The 21,402-nt window shown below is 52.9% G+C and overlaps 1 protein-coding gene and 1 pseudogene across 1 annotated transcript; one reads left to right on the forward strand and one right to left on the reverse strand.

Annotated features, from left to right (window-relative positions):
• Positions 1-1,265: 1,265 nt before the first annotated feature.
• On the forward strand, positions 1,266-12,461 carry LRRC75B (leucine rich repeat containing 75B). The gene is made up of 5 exons (XM_047696500.1): positions 1,266-1,302; positions 2,206-2,801; positions 5,317-5,445; positions 6,783-6,898; positions 8,340-12,461. The coding sequence occupies exons 1-5, from the start codon at positions 1,266-1,268 to the stop codon at positions 8,863-8,865; spliced, it is 1,404 nt and encodes a 467-aa protein (XP_047552456.1). The 3' UTR covers positions 8,866-12,461.
• Positions 12,462-19,716: 7,255 nt separating this feature from the next.
• Positions 19,717-20,358, reverse strand: LOC125081765 (small integral membrane protein 15-like; annotated as a pseudogene).
• Positions 20,359-21,402: the final 1,044 nt, after the last annotated feature.

Raw genomic sequence — 21,402 nt, forward strand, 5'->3', positions numbered from 1 at the left:
AGGCTTATAACACATGCCTATAGAGCCAGCTCCAAGAGAAACTGTTTCCATCGAGGGTTTGTCTGCTTCTTTCTTCCTAGTGAGTTCCCAAACCATCCTTCATCCTTCTTTGGCATTGCTGTCAGAAGGCTTGCTGTCACCTGGCTACTTGCTGAGGTACCATAAACTTGCAGGTACCAGGGCTTAGACTCTCCCACTAAGCAGATGGAGGAGAGGCCCAAAGCCTGAGGCAGGTCCGGTTCCAGCCACATCCCTTTTCCCCTTCTGCTGGATCATCCAGACCATGGCTCCCTGTTACTCCAGCTGGGCCACCACGTGGAGTGGGCAAGGGTGTGGGAAGCCAAAGATGTGACTGGTACTGCTCCTTGTCTCCACGCAGGCCCCACCTGGGGCCCAGGATGCCCCCAGGAAGGCCTGGGGTCCGGCTGTGTCCTTCCCACCTGAGTGTCTGGCTCCCCAACTTCACGCCTCACTGGTTGCCCCAGGGACCTCCATATCAGCCCTAGTGGCTGGGAGGGTGATCAGAGCACATACCCGCCCCCCACCCCTGACCCACCCACCCAATGGGGTCTCCACAAACAGAGACCTACTGAGTAAGGCAATTCCAGGGAGAGAGGCCTTTACTTAAATATACATGGAGACTAGTAAGGGGAGATGCTGCCCCCCCCCCCACGCCTGAGGGCACAGCTTTGTCTCGGGGGGCCTCCTGCCCAATTCAGTTTCGTCCAGAAACACTCCCTAAGAGCCAACTCAACCTAACCACCCCCAAAGGAGGCAGAAGGAGGCCCATCCAGGGATCCAGGCCCAGACGCCACCTCCCTCTTTTTCTGGGAAAATGTCCTCCAGGAATCTCTCAGCCAAGAACACAGAGAGTGGGGTGGGACCTCAGAGGTGGGGCTGGGGGCAGTTCTCTGCTTTCCACGGGACTCCAACTCTGAGCACCCCCGGCCTGCCACTGGCTGCATTGCCCCCTCCCTCCCCACCCCCCACACCCCCACCTCAGCTTTCTAATGTTTGAGGGGACAATGTCCAGGCCTGGCTCGGCCTCTGGAAGGATGTGGTCAGGATTTGGGAGACATCCCAGCTCTGGGTCCAGCCCTGAGGATGTAGAGGAAAGGGAGGGGTTTCTTACCAGGCTGCCAGCTCTGGACTGGGGTCTCAGAGTCCCTGGGGCAAGTGGCTGCTGCTTAAGTCTCTGGTCCCGTCACCACCACGTCAGGTCAGCAACAGCGCCTGGGCCCTGGAGGAAGGCAGGCCAAGCGGTCATGCAGGTTTGCCAGGAAGGAAACCTGTGGTGCCAAGGTGGCCCCAGGACAATGCTGACTACAGAGGGGGGTAGTGGAGGCTGCTGGGTCCAGCTGGCAGATGGCAGGGGAGAAGGGGGCTCAGGATAGAAAGGCCCCAGGAGCAGTCCCAACAGGGGCGTCCAAACAAGCAACAACAGGGGTCAGGGTTCAGTGGACAGTCAAGTGACAAGGACACTAAGCTGTCCTCTGTCTTGTACCAGGGGCTCAGCCCCGGGGAACCACAGAACCTGGTACCTTGTCCCCAGACACGCTCCTGGACAGCAATACTTAACCCAAAAGAGGAACTGAGTTTGCCCTCACTTACCATGTCCCCTCAGATGGCCACACCTCACCCCCCACATACCCTGTCTGTGCTCACCCCTCCTGCACCTGTCCTCTTGGGCTGGACACACCCTCTTTGCTGTGGGATTTGGGGGTCTGGAGCCCCAAATGTCCCCTACCCAGTGAATGTGAGGGCCCAGAATTGGGGGCCCAGTAGGGGAGAGTAGGCCCCCAAGAAGGCCCCTAGAGCTGGGTAGGTCCCTAGCTCAAACATGATCCCTGGAGGAGCCAGGACCCCCCCCCCCCTCCTCACACTGCCTCCACACCCCTGTCAAGCTGGGAGACCCAAGCCTGGGGCAAGTGCAACTGACCCGCTGCCAGCCGGCCCAGTGTTAGCCCTTTGGGTTAACCAGCACTCTTCATTCCCCCAATCTCCCAGGCCTGGGTCACAGGGAGCCCACATCACCTAGCCTGCCCACAGTTGCCCCCAGCCAGGCAGGGGGGGGTAGTAAATATTTGTCAAGCAGGAACATCTATGCTGGTGGACAGGTCAGTTACTACAATCGCCCACTGCCGGGGAAATTCCTGAAGGCAGCTGATGGTACTGCCTAAGGCTGGCAACGGAATCCCCACACAGCCCGCCCTGACTCCGAGTCCAGTGCTCTTTGCACCACCAAAGCGACTGTTCCACAGTCAGCACGGAGGCCATGGCCAAGCGCCACCTCGTCCGGCCCCGGCTCAGCGCCTCCCCCAACCGCTCCGGGCCCTAGCGACATAGCTCCGGCGCCCATTCCAGCGCGGGCCCTAGTGAGACCTCCCGAACCGAGTGTTTGGGAGCTCGGGGGCGGGGGCGCCCAGCAGGAACCTCCCCCTCCCTTCCACTGCTGCGGCCCCGCCCGGGCGCGCACCACCAGATCCCGAGCTCCCCACCCGCTGCAGCCCCGGCCGGGGCGGGGCGGGGCCGGGGGCGGTGCGCAGACGGCTGGGACTCCCTCCAGCTCCGCGCCGGCAGCTCCGCGGCCATGGGGGCGCGGCTGGGCCGGCGGACCGGACCCGAGGCGGGCTCGGAAGCCGGGGCGGCGGCGGGGTGCGGGCCCGCGCCCTTTGAGCGCCGGGTGCGCTGGCTCCGCGAGATCCAGTCCACGCTCCGTGAGCGGCGGCCCGAGCGCGCCCGGCAGCTACTGCGCCTCCTGCGCCAGGCGAGAGAAGGAGCGGGCCGGCCCGGGGCTGGAGGCCGGGGAGGGGCCGGGAGCCGCGGGCTGCGGGCCTGGAAGGGGCCGGGAGGTGCTGCGGAGCTGGCCCGGGGCGCGGGAGACAGGGCTGGCCCCAGACTGCGTGCGCGGGCCGGGAGGGTTCCGAAGGGAAGGGTGCGACCGGCTGAAGGGTCTTGTCTGGGCGAGAGGGCGAGGCACGGAAAGCAATGGGCTGGGGTGGAGACCGGCGCGGCTGCGGGGGTGGGCTGGGGTCTGTGAGTGTGGAGACGGGGATCGTGACTGCAGTCCACCTCTTCGGGGTTGGAGAGGTCAGTTGTGTGTGTTGAGGGAGCCCCAAGCCTGGAGCTAAGAACCCAAATTCAGGCCTTGGCGGCAGAAGAGTAGGGCTGGGAGGAGCAGCAAGGGAGTGGAGGGAGGGGGACGACGTCTTGTACTGAGGGGCAAGGGGAAGAGGACAGCTCCTGGCTCCTCCAGGGTGAAGGGAGGCACTCACTGCACAGCACCCTGGAGAGAGGACCCCAGAAAGTGACAGCCCAGCTGGTCACCCGGTGCCACCTCACCGTGACATTATGGCAGCTACAACTCACACCACCCGTCCTCCTGATAGGCAGTCACGCCCATTGAGTACATACACCGGCATCTGTACATCACAACAGCACATCTGGACTTGGGTGGGGGGGTGCACCTCTGGTCCCACACACACCTGGTACCTGAGCCAGCCTGGGGTGCCCTAGGAGACATGGGTTCTGGTCCCAGCATCAACACTGGGCAAGCCACTTTCCTCTCTGGCCATGTCCCCATCCCCCACAGCAGCTGCTGCCCCAACATGCCCCATCCTGGAATCTGAAATCAGCCATGTGGGTGTTTGGCCTGCAGGTAGATGATTAGAGAAGGGAAACTGAGGCTTGGAGAACAGTGGCAAGCCTATGGCCACCAAGAAAATTAGGGGGCAGCTGAGGCCGGAGCCCAACCTCTAGTCTCCCAGCCCCACCCCTTGCTGCACTGAATTTCCTTTATCTAGGCTCACTGGGCTGGAAAGGTGGGGCTGGCCCTTTAAGAGGAGCTGTCCAGACCAGCAGAAGGCTGGCTGTGCGACTGGGGCCCTGTATGGGTCAGCTTGGGCTCACCAGCTAGCCCTCTCTTCTAGATCCTCCCTAGCTGGCATTTGTAACTTGAATGGTGTTTAAAATGCAAACAGCAAAGCAGCACCCAACCAGCTAGACCATCCAGAGGTACAGATCTTTGTCTGTGATGGTATCTGGAGCCCAAGGCGCCAGCAGGACATTTTTTTAAAGCCAGGAAACCAGCTATGTTGCCCCCTCATGTCTCAGAGGTCAGGATTCCCATCCAAAGAGGGGGCTGTCCAGCCCCACAAGCCGTGGGGACTCTGCAGTTATGGTCCTTGGGCCTTCCCACCTGGCCTATCTTCCTGTGCACAGGGGGCTTACGCACAAAGGATCTCACTCTCTGGCTTGGGGAGGACCCCAGGGGTCTGGAAGCCCCTCCTGCCTGCACCTGTCCCATCAGCTTGTCAGAATATACTCTAGAAGGGTGTTCAGTGCCAGACCAGGCCTATGGGAGGTCTGAAGGACTGAAGGCAGGGAGGTCAGGTCAGGCCAGAGGCCCAGTGGTGAGGTCTCTGTGAGGGGTAGGAGACATGGAGGCCAGAGAAAGAGACTGGGGGGCTGGGGAGGGTGGGAAGGCCAGGCTGTGCCTGAGTCTCTAGTGTTATACGAGAGCATTTGGTCTCCACCAAAGGGGTTAAGGGTCGAGCTTAGGTTTATGTTTCCTGGAGCTGGCTCTGGCAGCCCAAGGGTGGCTCTTGGGAGGCAACAGGCCCAGGAGGAGGCTGTTAGGGAGAAAGGCCTGAAACTCCTTGAGCAGTAGGGAGGGAGAGCTGGGCAGAGAAGGGTGAGGGAAGAGTGCAGGGTGGTTCTGGGCTCCTGCTGGGATGGTGGGAATGGTGATGCCCTTTACTGAGCTGGGGCACAGGAGGCAAGGCCAGCTTCAAGGCAGGAGGTGAACACGCCCAGTCTGAGCTGCCTTTCAGACATCTGAACAGAGAGAGAGGTCCGTCCCCCACAATGGGGCCTGCACCTGTCAGCAAACAGATGGCAGCCAGAACTCGGAGAGCTTGGGAATAGGTGGAAGAGAGGCAAAGGGTCCGGAAGGAATGCTGTAGGACAGCGGCACTGGGGGGTTATCAGAGAAGCCCCCAAAGAACCCTCCAGATAAGCCCAACCCCAGAGGTGGCAGGTGTCACAGTACCATGTTTCCCCTCCAGGGAAAACAGTCTAAGGGTTTTAGAACCTCCTTAGCACCTCCCTGAAGGGCCCGATGCACTGACACTTTCCTCATCCAAAGGGTCCCCACTGCCCCTGGACAGCAGGCCCACTGCCGCCTGGGAAGAGACTCCAGCAAGCATCAAGGAGAGAGCCTGAGAGAGGGGAACAGATGTGAGGGGCTGGCTTGGATGAGGGCCTGGAGAAGGGAGAGCCTGACTCCGCTCACTCAACTCTCCTCACCACTCACAGGACCTGGGCCTCGAGGGGACCCTCCTCACCGACATCCTCTACAGGAATGTGGCCTTCCTCAATCTGGTGGACCCCATCTCCCACGACCTGCTTGTGAACCTGGCCCGGGACCTGCAGTGCCCCAAAACGGTGAGGCCTGTAGACACGGACCTCAGACTGGGCAACGCAGCTAACAGGGACCAGGAGCGCCCAGGGCTGGGGGCTAGGAGCCTCGTCCTCATCTGGCTTGCTTCAAGGCTTTAAGTAGGTTAATGTCCCTCACTGGGACCTAAGGCAAGGTTCAGTGTACTAGGAACACACGTGAGCTGTGCTTTCCTACTCTCCAAAAGTCGTGTGTTGGGTAGACCTGCTTCCTGGGCTCCAGGACCTAGGACCCAGACAGAACACCACACAGGGACACTGGGACATAGAATGTTCTGACAAATCTGCTGATGGAAACAAACTCCCAGCCTCTGAGCTCCTGGGGCCAGAAGAGAGCCACCTTAGGCTGGAACCCCTGTCCACATGTCCCCATCCTGTATGGATACACCTGGGGCCTCCATTCCCCTTCTCCCAAACCACCACATCCGCTCCAAACCCCGCTCTGGGGGCACCTGGCAACATCCTTCCCATGAGCATCCTTCCCATGCTGTGCTCCTGACAAGGCCACCACCCCCTCAGTCATAGTGAGTCTCTGTGTGAAACAAGGGTGCCTGCTATGGGCACAGCCAGCTCCGGACCCCTGCATCTATACGCAGTGGTCCCCAGGGGTTCTGAGGCTAGCCAAGAGCCACACGGCGACGGGCAGGGCTTGCTGCTGCTGTGCATACGCACCATTGACAGAGGAACGGGATGAAGAATGTGCTGGATAGCAGAGTGTGCTCAGTGCCAGCTCCACAGAAAGCAGAGCATCCCTGTTTGTCCTCCGAGCTAGGTCTCTACAAGGGCCCACCTTGGCCCAGGAGAGATCCAACTGGTGGTACCATAACCATGAACCCTCCCAGCCCTGGCAGCCCAGACCCAGACCCCACAGGCAGGCTTGGAGAGTGAGAGGAAGAAGAGCGTGCTGACCTGGCTGGTTCCCATTCCCTGAGGGTGGCGTCAGTGGAGCAGGGCTCCCTGGAGGGGCCCGGTCCTGCCTCCCCTGGTGACGAGTCCCCCAGGGAGCGCTGAGGGTGGGCAGGGAGCCGGCTGATAGCCTGAGACACTGGCCTTGGGCCTGAGGACAGGGAACAAGGGCCCATTGTCTGGGCTTCCTCCCGCCGGGCACTGCAGGCCTCAGACCAGCCTGTCCAGTTACCAGCGGGCAGCCTCCCCTGGCTCTGGGCCAGGCTACAGCCAGAGTGGGGGGTGGGCGGGGGAGGCTAGTGGGCAGCTCAGCGATCCATGATGAGTCATGTGCTGGGGCACACACTTGGATCCCCAAGGCCCATGAGGGGGGAGGGATGGGGCTCAGCCTCACCCTGACAACACTGCCCCCCCGACAGGACTATGAGCTCTGGAAGTCCTCAGATAAGATCTGCCGCCAGCTCATCTACCACCTCACCCCTCACTCCAAGCGGCAGCGAGGGTCCAGCCTGCCCCGGAGGAAAACTCAGAGCTGGTAAGGGGAGCCCAGCCACAGCCCTACCTTGTGGCCCCTTAGGGTCCCTTTCTAGGCCAACATGGAGAGGCAGCTGGGCCCTGAGCCCGTCCCCAGTGCGCCCCTCACCCTTGTCCCCAGTGCGCCCCTCACCCTTGTCCGCATCGAAGCTCTGGAATGTTTCCCAAGCCTAGCTGCAACCCTCTGTGTGACCTGCCTCCTGCCGTTCACTTGCCCCTCCCTCAATCCCTGGCCTGTCACAGGGCCTGGCCCCGACCCCAGGGCCAAGGTGACCTCAGCAGACATCCGCTGGATCCTCTCAACAGGCTGTGAGGGGGACGGATTCTGGCTCATGATGCCGATTTCGCAGGAAAGGAAACAGGTTGGGAGAGGCAAGGTGGCTTGCCCAAGGCCACACCTGACCCTGATTTTCCTACAGCTCTTTGAAAAGCCTTTGCCAGGCTGCCTGAAGTGAAGGCCTCCAGAGCCATCCTGAGAGCTTGCTCTGCTGTGGGTCCCCCTCCCAGTCACTCCATCACAGCTCCATGGCCAGATGCAGCCTAAGGACTGCCGGCAGACACCCAGGTCCAGGGGACCCAGAACCGCCCCCCAGTGCCCTCCCTTGCTTGCTTCCTCATCCTTCGAGCCTCACAGCTCATGACGAGCCCAGAGCCCATGCGGTTGTTCCCTGCTGTGCTGAGTGAGGGCACTGGAGTTGGTCCCGCTGCCTCCCTGCATAGTAGACCATGTTCAAATGACAAGAGAGACCCAGAGCGGGTTCCGGGGTTGGCGGGGGACCCTTCTCGGTCTCTAAACTTCCTTTCCAGCTTAGAACACAGGGGCCCTTCACCTACCAACACCTCCCCTCTTGCTACTCTGGACCTGTCCTTCTCTAGTCCCCAAAGCCGGGGGGACGAGCCTGATAGCCTGTCACCCTCATAGGAACATCTATCTTTACCCACAAAGGATCGACCTTAGAGGAGGCGTGGGAAAAAAAGGTGTGGGCTCCGGAGTCAGAGACCCTCATTTTGAAGACTTGGCTTCCCTCTTAGTGGTATGTGACCATGGAAGAGTCCCGTCACCTCTCTGAGCGTCATTCGCCCCTCTGCAGAATGGGATCATCGTTCTTACTCTAGATGTAACAGATGTGGTGACCCAGGCAAGCAGTAGGTTTTTGTAATAATAACGGATTAGGGAAGCTTAACATGTGGACGTTTATTCCTCACAACAGCCAGGTCCCCTTTTCACCAAAGGAGAAACTGAGGCTCAGAGAGGTTCCAAGAATTGACCATGGCCACCCACGTAGGAAGTAGCGGTTTGATCCCAGTGCCGCCTGACTGCAGGGCCCAGTCCCCCTACCACCTGGTGGGCTGCCCCGATGGGTCACTCTCTGCAGCCCGTGGGGACTTGCCTGGGCCGTGGACCCTTGCTCAATCCATCCTTGCCTGCCACCTTCCCACAGCCTCAAGAGCAGTCTCCAGATGACTCAGCTGGCGGGGGAGACCGTGAACCTCTCGGGGATCCCACTATCCGCACGGGACGTGCAACACATTACCCGCTACCTGCGAAGCCAGGGAGCCGGTCTTACGGTGCTGGACCTGAGCTTCACGGGGCTGAGCGATGAGCTCTTGCGCCTGCTGCTGCCCAGCCTCTGGTCACTACCCCACCTCACCCAGCTCCTGCTCAACGGCAATAGGCTGACAAGGGCCACTGCGCGCGAGCTCACCGAGGCCATCAAGGACTCTGCCAAGTTCCCCGCGCTGGCCTGGGTGGACCTGGGCAACAACGTGGACGTGGCTTCCTTGCCCCAGCCCCTGCTGGTCGGCCTGCGCCGGCGGCTCAGCCAGCGCACCTCACTCCCCACCATCTACGAGGGCCTGGACCTTGAGCCTGAGGGTGGCGTGTCTGGGGCCAGCTCTGCTGCCTCCACCTGGGGTTCTGCAGCCACTGGGCCAGGGTCTGAGCCCCAGGACTGCTGCACGAGGTGACCCACCACCCATCTCCCACAGAGGGCCAATGCTCCTAGGCATGGGGGATGGGGGCGATGGAGGCCCTCCAGGCCTCCAGGGATCCAGCGTATGTGCTCGGCCTGGGATGGAGCATCAGGCTTCCCTCAGCAGGGAGCACCCAGCACCTGCTGGGCCCATCCTGCAGTAAATGATGATGCCCTCCTCTGCCTCAGCCTTTCTGCACCATGGACCTCAGGGCCACTTAGTGCCAGCCATGCTTTTGGAGTTGGGAGAAGGGGTGGCCAAAGCGTCACCTGAAAGAGAGGGACCGAGCTCACACTGACTTCCTCCAGGTGCTCCCTGGGCAGACACCCAGGTGTGGGGTCGGGTCCATCTGTGGGCTGGGGAGTTAGAGGAGGCCGCCAGGGACCTGACCATCACATCTGTGTGGGGCCTGGAGAGGAGCAAGTGGGGAGGCCACAGAGGGGCAAAGGTCAGAATAGAGCCCCACAGTAATCTTGTGCCTGAGCCCAGAACAAGGGGCTGGGGACAAGACTGCACTGATAGGAGGCAAGGTTCATCTCCCGCAGGTTGAGTGCTGCCCACCACCCCTAGTACCAACCCACAAGGCTCCCTGTACCTAGTGGGTAACTCTGTGGGGTTAGAAGATACCTGAGACCAGAGACAAAGAGTTTGTGTGTTCCCTCCAGGGCCTGAAGGCCCATGGGCACAGTCCTTCCCTCTAGTGGACCCCAAGAAAGCGCGCAGGAGGTGGAGGTGGGCCCAACCAGGAGCAAGAGATTGGGGGTGGAGTGTTCCTAGGGTTGCCCCAGGGGTAGCTGTTCCCAGCAGGGAGCTATCTTCCCTCCCCCCAAGGACCATCAGGGCAGGCTCCAGATCAGAGCCTAAAGCCATGGTTGCCCCACCCCTCCCCCAGTGTTGTGTGGAGGGCTAGAGTACAGCCCAGCTAGGAGTTGGGCAGGGCAAAGACAAGGAAGAAATTTAAAGAGGTCCTAGGGGAAACTGAGTCTCAGAGTGGGAAAGCCAGCGGCCCAAGTCTCCCATTCAGAGCCAGGTCAGGTCTGGGGCAGTGGGGATCCTCACAGATGAGGAGAGACCTGATGGGGGAGAGAAGGGCCCCAGGCCAAAGAGAAGGTGGGGCTCCTCCCTGGGCCTGCATACCCAGGCCCACCAACTGACCTTCCTCCACAGTTGCGCCCATGGGGGGACCATGAGTCAGCACGGATTCTAGGTCGGCCAGATATACAACAGCCTCTTGGGCCAGAAATGAGATGGCCAAGAAGGGTGAGGATGGCACGGTGCTCTGTCCTAGGACCAGGCAAGATGTGGGGAAGAAGAAAGCACCCTCTGTTGCTACCCGCCCACCCCGAGAACAGGCCCCTGCCAGCCTGCCTGCTTTTGGAGGAACCCCTATCTGGAGGTGGTGGGAAGGGTGTGAAAACACCAGGTTCAGCCCAGCTCTGCTTCTGACTTGCTGTTGGGACCTGGCCAGGGCCTCCTCTCTCCCGGCCTTGGGGTTCTCCTTTTCCCCTCTGTGTTAAATAGGGCTGGCTCTCCATAGTCCCTTCCAGCTCTCAGCCCTCCATCCTGGGGCCCTCTCAGTCCTCCTTGTTTTAAAAACATGGGCCTGCCCATTGGCTTGGGAGCCACAGAAGCGTCTCTGGTGCCCTCACTCCAGAACAAGGGGCTCAGGCTCCCCAGAGCAAGGCAAAGAGGAATGGGAGGTGAAAGGGGCCAGCGGAGAGGAGAAAGATGGAGAAGCCAGCTTTGTACTGGGCAGGCTGATAAGTCCGTCACAAGCAAGCAGCCGTGTTCTCCTGTGATTCCTTGCTGGAGAGACGCCAAGCTCTCTGTTCCCCCCCGCCGCCTTCCTGCTCCCCTTGCTCCCTGCCCACCATTGGCCCCAGTCCAGCCCACAAACCTGCAACGTCGCTGCTGGGAGAGACTCCTACCAGAATGGTGTGACGACCTGAGCAGGGTGTCACCAGGCGAGCTCTGGGAGAATTCAGGCGGCGGCAGCTGGTCTCAATCTCCCCGCCTCTCAGACGGAGGCACGCGATGCAATAGCTGAGCTTGAGCATAAACCAGCTCAAGAGAAGAGGGTTGGCCTTGTTGCCAGGCAGGTGTCCACAGCCCCTTCATGGGCCCTGCCGTCAGGGCCTCATGGCCACCGGCTACACTACAGGCAGGGACACTGCAGGAGGAGGGGGCTTATGCCTTGAAGGTTGGTGGGCTCCAGCCTGAGTTCCAGACCCAAGAGGCAGCAGATGGGCCTGCCCCAGGCCCAGCTTGGAGGCAGTTAGGCTCTGCTGGTCGCAGTCCTGTCACCCATGGTGGTGTCCTCTTGGGGCCTGTTCCTTCATCTTGGGAACTAGGTGAACCAAGCCCCCCCCCGTTATCTTGATGGAGAGAGCATGACAAGGTCTGGAAAGTGCCTGCTGCATGGGGGAAGGGAGGTACAGGGCAGGCCCTCTTCAGCGTCACCGGGGCCTCCACCCTGGGCTCCCTGGCTGGGAATGGCAGGGGCCCAGACCCTCAGGACTAGGCAGAGCTGAAGCCCTTTATTTAGAGAGAGCGCTCCTGTAGCCTTTCCATGGGCCAGGTACTGTTCTGATGGCTTCACACTCCTTGAATTCTCTTCACACTTACAGGTAAGGAGCTGACACAGGGAGAGGTTAAGTGATCCGTCTAAGGTGAAGAGCTAGAAACTGGAGGAGCCGGGGTGTGAGCCAGGAGGCCCGCCTTATCTGTGATGCTAACGCCTGCCTGATGCTGCCTGTCCCACAGCTATCCGAGGGGCTGAGGATTTGACACAGGAGACCACAGGGTTTGATGGCGGGTGTCCTGTAGTGGGAGAGACCCTCAGCCGCACTCCCCCTAGCACAAGACCAATCAGGAGCTCTCTGAGCCTGTTTCTTTGCATGCAGAATGGGTGGAGAGGGGAGCGGTGAGGACCCAGGCTTTGCCCTTCTCCAGGATTGAAAGGGACAGATGGGGAGTGGGTTCCGAAGTACTCAAAGGGCTGAATGAAGCCTAGCCCTGTACTCGGGGGCGGGGGTGGGGGGTGGCATGTAGTATCAACTCCCACTTCTGAAAGTCTGCCTGGGACAACTGTAGGTGCCTTCCCCTCCCTGGGCATCAGCCTCCTCAAGTCTAAACCTGCCTTGCCAGGATGTTCAGAGCATCAAAGGGAGACATGTAGGTAAGACACCTGTGCTCCACAGGACCTCTGTGACCAACACTTGGGAACTTCTTTTCTGTCCCGGAAGGGAGAATATTTGAGCCCAGATAAGGTGCATCTGATATGAGTTTACAGCAAATGTCAGCCTCTGCTGAGTCTTCATCTTAAAAATCCAAAATCTCTGGCAGCTGAACCCAGTGGTTGATATCAGCCTAGCACAGAGGTTTTTCTCTGGGTTCTGGAAGGAGAGGAAGATACACTTCCTCCTCTCTCTTAGGGATAGTTGCCAATCATCAGTGAAAACCAGTATTTCCTTTCCCAACTGTATACTTCAATTTTAATTTCTTAAAACTGTATTTTTAATTTTTAATTTTTTAAAGAGACCTTATGTATTTATTTGTCAGAGAGAGCGAGTGCACAAGCAGAGGGAGCGGCAGGCAGAGAGAGATGCAGCCTCCCTGCTGATCAGGGAGCCTGTTGGGGGACTCGATCCCAGGGCCCCAGGATCATGACCTGAGCCGAAGGCAGCCACTGAACCCACTGGGCTACCCAGGCAGTTCCTATTTTTTAATTTTTTTAAAAAGATTTATTTATTTCGAGAGAGAGAGAGAGAGAGAGCGCACATGCATGTGAGTGTGGGAGGGGCAGAAGGAGAGAGAGAGAATCTCAAGCCGACTTGGAGCTGAGCACGGAATCTGACTCTGGGCTCAGTATCAGGACCCTGAAATCATGACCAGAGCCGAAATCAAGAGTCGGGCGCTTAACCGACCAAGCCACCCAGGTGTCCCCAAAACTGTATTGTATTTTTAAATGATCCTTCATTGCAGTACAACTGAAATCTAATAAAGTGGACATAATAAGCGTGACAATATTTTGGGGGGATTTATTTATTATTTTAAATTTTTTAGAGAGAGAGAGAACGTGTGCATGTGCGTGTGTGCTTGCTTGCGTGGCACGTGGGAGGGGGGCAGAGGGAGAGACTCTTCAAGCAGACGTCCCGCTGAGCGCAGAGCCCTAAAGGGGCTCAATCTCCATTTCATGACCCATGAGATCATGACCTGAGTGGAAACCAAGAGTCAGGACACTTAAGCAACTGAACTAGCCAGGTGCCCCAACAAGTATTACAATTAAAAGTGTACAGTATGGTACACTTTGACTTCCATGAAACCACCACTACAATCAAGACAGTGAAGATGTCTGTCATTTCCCAAAGTTTCCTTGTGCCCCTTGACAAGGAATCCTTCCTATCCCTCCCTGCCCATTCCCTTCCCAGCAAGAGTGACTTTGACCTGCTTGCTCTCCTGTTAGATTAGTTTCCATTTTCTAGAGGGTTTTGTGGGTTTTTTGCTGTTGTTGTTGTTGTTTTGGTTTATTTATACTTTTAGTAATCTCCACGCCTAATGTGGGGCTTGAACTCACGATCCCCGAGATCAAGAGTCACACAGTCTTTCAACTGAGCCAGCTAGACACCTCTATAGTTTTAGATATATGGAAGTTTAGAAATGTGGACGAATACGGGGCGTATTCTTTTATCTTTCATTCAGTCTAATTATTTTAAGACTCACACGATGTTATATATGCTAGTAGTTCCTCTTAATCGTATTTTATTGGATGGACGTACCACCATTGGGTTGTTCCCAGTGTTTAGCAATTACAAATAAAGCTGCTATGAATATTCATGTACAAGGTTTTGCATGAACATATATTTCCTTTTCTCTTGGGTAGTAGTATCTCACTATGGTTTTCTTTTCTTTTTTTTTTCTAAAGATTTTGTTTATTTATTTGACAGATCACGAGTAGGCAGAGAGAGGCAGGTGGGGCTGGGGGGTGGGCGGGGAGAGCAGGCTCCCTGCTGAGCAGAGAGCCTGATGCGGGGCTTGATCCCAGGACGCTGGGATCATGACCTGAGCCGAAGGTAGAGGCTTAACCCACTGAGCCACCCAGGTGCCCCCTTTTTCTATATTCTTAGATGAATTTTCTTGTCTGGTATTAATATAGCTGAGATCATTGATCCGAGACCTTTCTTTCTTTTTAAGATTTTATTTATTTATTTATTTATTTATTTGACAGTGAGACAGAGAGAGCACAAGCAGGTAGAGCATCTGGCAGAGGGTAAAGGAGAAGCAGGCTCTCTGCTGAGCATGGAGCCCGATGTAGGACTCGATTCAGGACCCTAAGATCATGACCTGAGCCGAAGGCAGATGCTTAACCAACTGAGCCACCCAGGTGCCTCAAGACCTTTCTTTTTTTCTTTTTTTTTTTTTTAAAGATTTTATTTATTTATTTGAGAGAGAGACAGTGAGAGAGAGCATGAGCAAGGAGAAGGTCAGAGAGAGAAGCAGACTCCCCGTGGAGCTGGGAGCCCGATGCAGGACTCGATCCCGGGACTCCAGGATCATGACCTGAGCCAAAGGCAGTCGTCCAACCAACTGAGCCACCCAGGCGTCCCTCTTTTTTTCTAATATAGATATACATTGCCATAAAGGTCCTGCTCCCCCATCCCACCAAGCTGAGTTTTAGTGACATCCCACAAATTCTGATACATTGTGTTTCCATTTAAAAGTCAGTTCAGGGACGCCTGGGTGGCTCAGTTGGTTAAGTGGCTGCCTTCGGCTCAGGTCACGATCCCAGGATGCTGGGATCGAGTCCCACTTTGGGCTCCTTGCTCGGTGGGGAGCCTGCTTCTTCCTCTGCCTCTGCTGCCACTCTGCCTGCCTGTGCTCACTCTCTCTCTGGCAAATAAATAAATAAAATCTTTTAAATAAATAAATAAATAAATAAAATAAAAGTCAGTTCGGGGTGCCTGGGTGGCTCAGCTGGTTAAGCTTCAGCTCAGGTCATGATCCTAGGGCCCTGCCATCAGGCTTCCTGCTCAGTGGGGAGTCTGCTTCTCCCTCTCCCTCTGCCCCTCCCCTGCTCATGTTTGAGCACCTGCCCCTATTCCATGCTCTCTCTCAAATAAATAAATAAATAAAATCTTTCAAAAAATGAGTAAAATAAAAGTCAGTTCAAAACACGAATTTCTCTTTTGGTTCTTTCTTTGATCCACGGGTTACTTAGAAGTGTGTTATTTTGTTTCCAAATATTTAGAGATTTTCCAAGGATCTTTCTGCTAATGATTTCTAATTTAATTTCCTTGTGGTCAGACAACATAGTTAGTGTGGCTTTGAAGCCTTTTGAATTTGGTAAATGTTCTGTGTGCGCTTGAGAAGAATGTGCTCTTGAGAATCCTGCTATTGTTGGGTGGTTCTATTAAATGTTAATCAAAATCAAGTTGACTACTATATCCTTGCTGGTTTTCTGTCTACTTGAGCTATGGATTATTGAGAGGGGAACTGACATCCCTGACTGTATCTGTATTTGTCTATTTCTAGTTGCATTTTTTACATCATGCATTTTGAAGATTTATTATTAGTTAAATAAATGTTTAAGATTCTTATGGCTCCTTGATTAACTGACCCTATCATCATTATGAAATGACTATTATTTCTGATAATATTTCTTCTTTTTTTGAAGATTTTAATTACTTATTTTGAGAGAGAGAGAGTGAGGGAGAGAGAGCACAAATTGGGGGAAGGGACAGAGAGGGAGAAGCAGACTCCCCACTGAGCAGGGAACCAATGTGGGGGCCGATCCCAGGACCCTGGGATCATGATCGGACCCAAAGGAAGACATTTAATCAACTGAGCCACCCAGGTGCCCCCCTGGTAATATTTCTTGCTCTGAAACCTACTTCTCTAATATTATTATAGCTATAGCTATTCCAGCTTTGTTTTGATTGATTAGTTGTTAGCAATGGTATTATCTTTTTCCATCCTTTTACATTTAACCTATTTGTGTCTTTATATTTAAGGTTTGTTTCTTACAGGTAGCATATAGTTGGGTACTGCTTTTTAATTTTTTTAAATTTTAATTTAAATTCTAGTTAGTTAATATATAGTGTAATACTGGTTTCAGGAGTAGAATTTACTGATTCATCATTACATATCAGTGCTCATGATAATAAGTGCCCTCCTTAATAGCCATCACCCATTTAACCCATCCTCCACCCACCTCCCTCCATCAAACCCTAGTTTGTTCTCTAACATTAAGAGTTTCTTATGGTTTGTTTTCCACTCTGTTTTTGTTTTTTTTTCCCTTCCTATCTGTTCATCTGTTTTGTTTCTTTTCTTTCTTTCTTACTTTGTTTTTTTTAAGATTTTATTTATTTATTTAACAAAGAGAGAGAATAAGCAGATGGCGTGGCAGGCAAGGGAGAGGGAGAAACAGGCTCCCCACTGAGCAGGGAGCCTGATGTGGGGCTCCATCCCAGGACCCCGGGATCAAGACCTGAGTGGAAGGCAGACACTTAGTGGACTGAGACTCCCAGGCACCCCCATCTGTTTTGTTTCTTAAATTCCACATATGAGGGGGACCTGCGTGGCTCAATTGGTTAGGCGTCTGCCTTCTGCTCAGGTCATGATCCCAGGGTCCTGGGATCAAGCCCTACATCTGACTCCTTGCTCAGCAGGGAGACTGCTTCCTCCTCTCCCTCTGTCTGCCTCTCCCCGACTTGAATTCTCCTTTTTCTGTCAAATAAATAAATAAAATCCTAAAAGAAAAAAATTCTACATATGAGTGAAATCATACGGTATTTGTCTTGCTCTGACTTATCTCACTTAGCATAATACGCTCTAGCTCTATCCATGTCACTGCAAATGGCAAAATTTCATTCTTTTTGATGGCTGAGTAATATTCCATTGTATATATACACACCATATATTCTTTATCCATTGATCAGTCGATGAACATTTGGGCTCTTTCACAACACTGAGATCTTTTTAAATTTTTTTTAAAGATTTTTTTTTTGTTTATTTATTTGACAGACAGAGATCACAAGTAGTCAGACAGGCAGAGGGGGCGGGGGGAAGCAGGCTCCCTGTTGAGCAGAGAGCCCGGTGTGGGGCTTGATCCCACGACCCTGGGATCATGACCTGAGCCGAAGGCAGAAGCTTTAACCCACTGAGCCACCCAGGCACCCCTAGAATGGTTGTTGATAGGTCATTATTCTTTTCTCTTTATAAAAAAGTATCAAGTTTCTTTCTTTTTTTTTTTTAAAGGTTTTATTTATTTATTTGAGAGACAGAGATCGCAAGTAGGCAGAGAGGCAGGCAGAGAGACAGAGAAGGGAAGCAGGCTCCCTGCTGAGCATAGAACCCAATTCAGGGCTTGATCCCAGGACCCTGAGATCATGACCTGAGCCAAAGGCAGAGGCTTTAACCCACTGAGCCACCCAGGTGCCCCCCCCTTTTTTTTTAAGATTTTGTTTATTTATTTATTTGAGAGAGAGCAAGAGTGAGAGAGCACAAACAGAGTGGGAGAAGCAGAGGGAGAGGGAGAAGCAGGCTCCTCACTGAGCAGGGAGCCTGATGCGGGCCTCAATCCCAGGCCCCTGAGATCACGACTGGAGCTGAAGGCAGAAGGCAGACGCTTTACCAACTGAGCCACTCGGGCACCTAAATTTATTTCAATATCTAGTTTCATTTTTAAATTAAAGCTCTTAGACAATTTTTTGTAATTTAAAATGTATTATCAGAGGTGATGAAAACATTCTCCCTTTCCCACTCCCTCTGCTTGTGTTCCCGCTCTCGCTGTGTCTCTGTCAAATAAATAAAATTTTAAAAAAGATTTTTAAAAAATATTTGTTTTTATTTTTAAAGATCTTATTTATTTATTTGACAGAGAGAGACAGCGAGAGAGGAAACAAGAGCAGGGGAGTAGGAGAGGGTGAAACGGGCTTCCTGCTGAGCAGGGAGCCCGATGTGGGCTTGATCCCAGGACTCTGGGATCATGACCCAAGCTGAAGGCAGACACTTAAGGACTGAACCGCCTAGGCGCCCCTAAAAGCCGTGTTTAATACTAAAAGTTCCAGTTGTACCACTGAACTGAAGGAAATATCCTTTAGCTCTTTATTTCTAATTTTAACACATTCTCATTTTGACATAATTTACCCTTTTCACCCAATTACTAGTACGATGAACAAAGTCTTCCAAAATGTTAAATCTTTCTTTGCTACTTGAAACATGACTTCTTACTTTTTAAGAATTCCTTACAAGAAATTTGAATTTTTAATTTTCACCATGAACCTGTTTGATCAACATATAGAACATCACTACTAAATAAATTAAAACAAAGAATGGAATAAAAAACACAAGAGTGGCATCTATATAATTAGCAAATTGTCTGATAAGACTTTTTTTTTAAAGATTTTATTTATTTATTTGACAGACAGAGATCACAAGCAGGCAGAGAGAGAGAGAGAGAGAGAGAGGAAGGGAAGCAGGCTCCCTGCTGAGCAGAGAGCCCGATGTGGGGCTCGATTCCAGAACCCTGGGATCATGACCTGAGCCGAAGGCAGAGGCTTTAACCCACTGAGCCACCCAGGCGCCCCTCTGATAAGACATTTTAACTAATTCACATTTCTACTTACCACAAGAAAGAGTAATCTGGTTCCAAAGTACCACAAGGCTTGCATTTTTATTGCAAGCTTTATTTTTTTGAAGATTTTATTTATTTATTTGAGAGAGAGAGAGAGAGAGAGAGAGCACACAGCAGGGGGAGGAGCAGAGGGAGAGAGAGAAGCAGACTCCCCGCTGAGCAGGAAACCCAATGTGGGGCTCAATCCCAGGACCCTGGGATCACGACCTGAGCTAAAGGCAGACGCTTAACCGACTGAGCCACCCAGGCATCCCTTTACTGCAAGCTTTAAGTCATAGTGTTATTTTACTCAACAAGACATCTCTAAGAAAATGGCAGTGTTCTTTAATACAAAACTTTTTCTACCCAGTAGGTGGTATTCTACATTTTCAATAAAAGCATTCTTCATAAAATTAGATTAAAAAAAAAACAGAATGTCTGATAAGTATCTCAAAGGCTAAAAAATGAGAAAAATGTAGAACACAGAAATAATCATTGGTTAATATTTGGCTTTGAGAAAGCCAGAAATGATTCTATTCCAAGAAATAAGCAATAATGATAAAATATGTAATTAATATACTATATGCCTTTCAGCCAAAACACACTTTTCACCTCAAGATAGTTCTGATTTATACATTCTCAATTCCTTTCATCCAGAAAAGGACTCCATTCTAAGCCATTATTTGAATAGAGTTCATAATGTATAGTCCTTATTCTCCACAGGATGTTTTCACAGTACAATAAACTGCAAAATGGCAAATGACTAAGTCAGTTATAAAGAATTTATAGCATAATAAATGCCAATTTACAATAACCATCGACAACTACACCAAAGCCTAGAAGCTGCTGCACGAGAAGTCACAACTTAACATGATTCTTTGATGTGCTCAGACTTCGTTTACTACAGATCACTGTCATAAAAACCAGAAAAGAAATCTTAGTGGGCCCTTGCAAAGCTGCATAATTTTCCAAGTGATTTTCCTCTGGGTGTAAGATGCTGTTCATCCCTTCAGTCCTTTTTTAAAGATTTATTTATTTATTTATTTATTTGACAGAGAGAGATCACAAGTAGACGGAGAGGAAGGCAGAGAGAGAGAGAGAGAGAGAGAGAGAGAGAAGCAGGCTCCTTGTTGAGCAGAGAGCCCGATGTGGGACTCGATCCCAGGACCCTGAGATCATGACCTGAGCCGAAGGCAGCGGCTTAACCCACTGAGCCACCCAGGCACCCCCCTTCAGTCCTTTTTTAATTACTTAGCTTCTGCAATAGTTTCTTGACGATTTTGCTTCTTCTTTTGCTCCTTTTCCCTGGCCTCAATCATCTTGGCCAATTTCCGGGACAGTATGACCTTTGCTAGAAACAATGGAGTAAGGGCGGAAACCACTTTCGTAAGGAAGCTATACGGGTCCTCTGCAGCCCATTTCACAACACAGTCAGCCCAAGCCTTTATATCAAGCTTGTCTGTAAGTCTTATGCTTGAAGAGTGAGCTCCAACTTTGTCCTGAGATTATTAGTGAAGAGAGGACAATTTCAGATGACCCTTGGTTGTTTGTCTTCTTCGGCTCTACCACACACTTGTGAGAGAAGGTATAAATTCTACATCTTCCTTCCTTAAGGGACTAGTTTCCCAAACCAGGCGCGCACAGCTCCTGATGGTACTTTACTGGCATCTGCATGTCCCCTCCATCCTTTGTTTTCCTCCTTACTCATTCTTCCTTCCCTACCCTACCCAGCCACCACTCCCAGGTGGCCGCGTTCTCCCACCCCTCAGCCTCCAGCACACCTCGGGACCACAAGTGGCTGCCTCTTCTGGGCACTGGGGCAAAGCCTCCACAGCGGCCATCACCAGCCTCCCCTGCGTCACAGCCGGAAGCATGGGCTCGGACCCCTCCAGAGGCCATTACTGACGGCCCATCATCCTGCTATTTATTTTCTATTTGTTCTGTCTGTTCTTTGTTCCCTCTTCCTCTTTTCTGCCTTCTTTTAGAATATTTATGAATCCATCATACATCCCTTTTTTTTTTTAAATTTATTTGACAGACAGAGATCACAAGTAGGCAGAGAGGCAGACAGAGAGAGAGGGGGAAGCAGGCTCCCCGCTGAGCAGAGAGCCCGATGCGGGGCTCGATCCCAGGACCCTGGGATCACGACCCGAGCCGAAGGCAGAGGCTTTAACCCACTGAGCCACCCAGGTGCCCCCATCATACATCCCTTTTTGTTGGCTTAACTGTTTTTTTTATTGCGGTAACATCCACATAATAGAAAATTCCCCATTTTAACAATTTTTATTAGTTTTTTAAAAAGATTTTATTTAGGGGCGCCTGGGTGGCTCAGTTAAGCCTCTGCCTTCAGCTCGGGTCATGATCCCTGGGTTCTGGGATCGAGCCCCGCATCGGGCTCTCTGCTCAGCAGGGAGCCTGCTTCCCTTCCTCTCTCTGCCTGCCTCTCTGCCTACTTGTGATCTCTGTCTGTCAAATAAATAAATAAAATCTTTTAAAAAAAATAAAAATAGGGGCGCCTGGGTGGCTCAGTGGGTTAAAGCCTCTGCCTTCGGCTCAGGTCATGATCCCAGGGTCCTAGGATCGAGCCCCACATCTGGCTCTCTGCTCCACGGGGAGCCTGCTTCCTCCTCTCTCTCTGCCTACCTCTCTGCCTACTTCTGATCTCTGTCTATCAAAAAAATAAATAAAAAATCTTTAAAAAAAATAAAAATAAATAAAAATAAAAATAAATAAATAAATAAAAAGATTTTATTTATTTATTTATTTGACAGATGGAGACACAGCAAGAGAGGGAACACAGGCAGGGGGAGTGGGAGAGGGAGAAGCAGACTTCCCGCGGAGCAGAGAGCCCAATGCGGGGCTTGATCCCCCTGGGATCATGACCTGAGCCCAAGGCAGACACTTAACGACTGAGCCAC

Source organism: Lutra lutra, chromosome 12 (genome assembly GCF_902655055.1).
Source record: "Lutra lutra chromosome 12, mLutLut1.2, whole genome shotgun sequence".
Taxonomy (NCBI): domain Eukaryota; kingdom Metazoa; phylum Chordata; class Mammalia; order Carnivora; family Mustelidae; genus Lutra; species Lutra lutra.

Excerpts from the sequence above, each read along its gene's own strand:
- LRRC75B (XM_047696500.1), top strand. The coding sequence starts at position 1,266 with ATGCAGGTTTGCCAGGAAGGAAACCTGTGGTGCCAAG. Across the intron at positions 2,802-5,316 it reads GGGCCGGCCCGGGGCTGGAG|GACCTGGGCCTCGAGGGGAC; the intron begins GCCGGGGAGGGG and ends CACCACTCACAG. Across the intron at positions 5,446-6,782 it reads ACCTGCAGTGCCCCAAAACG|GACTATGAGCTCTGGAAGTC; the intron begins GTGAGGCCTGTA and ends CCCCCCCGACAG.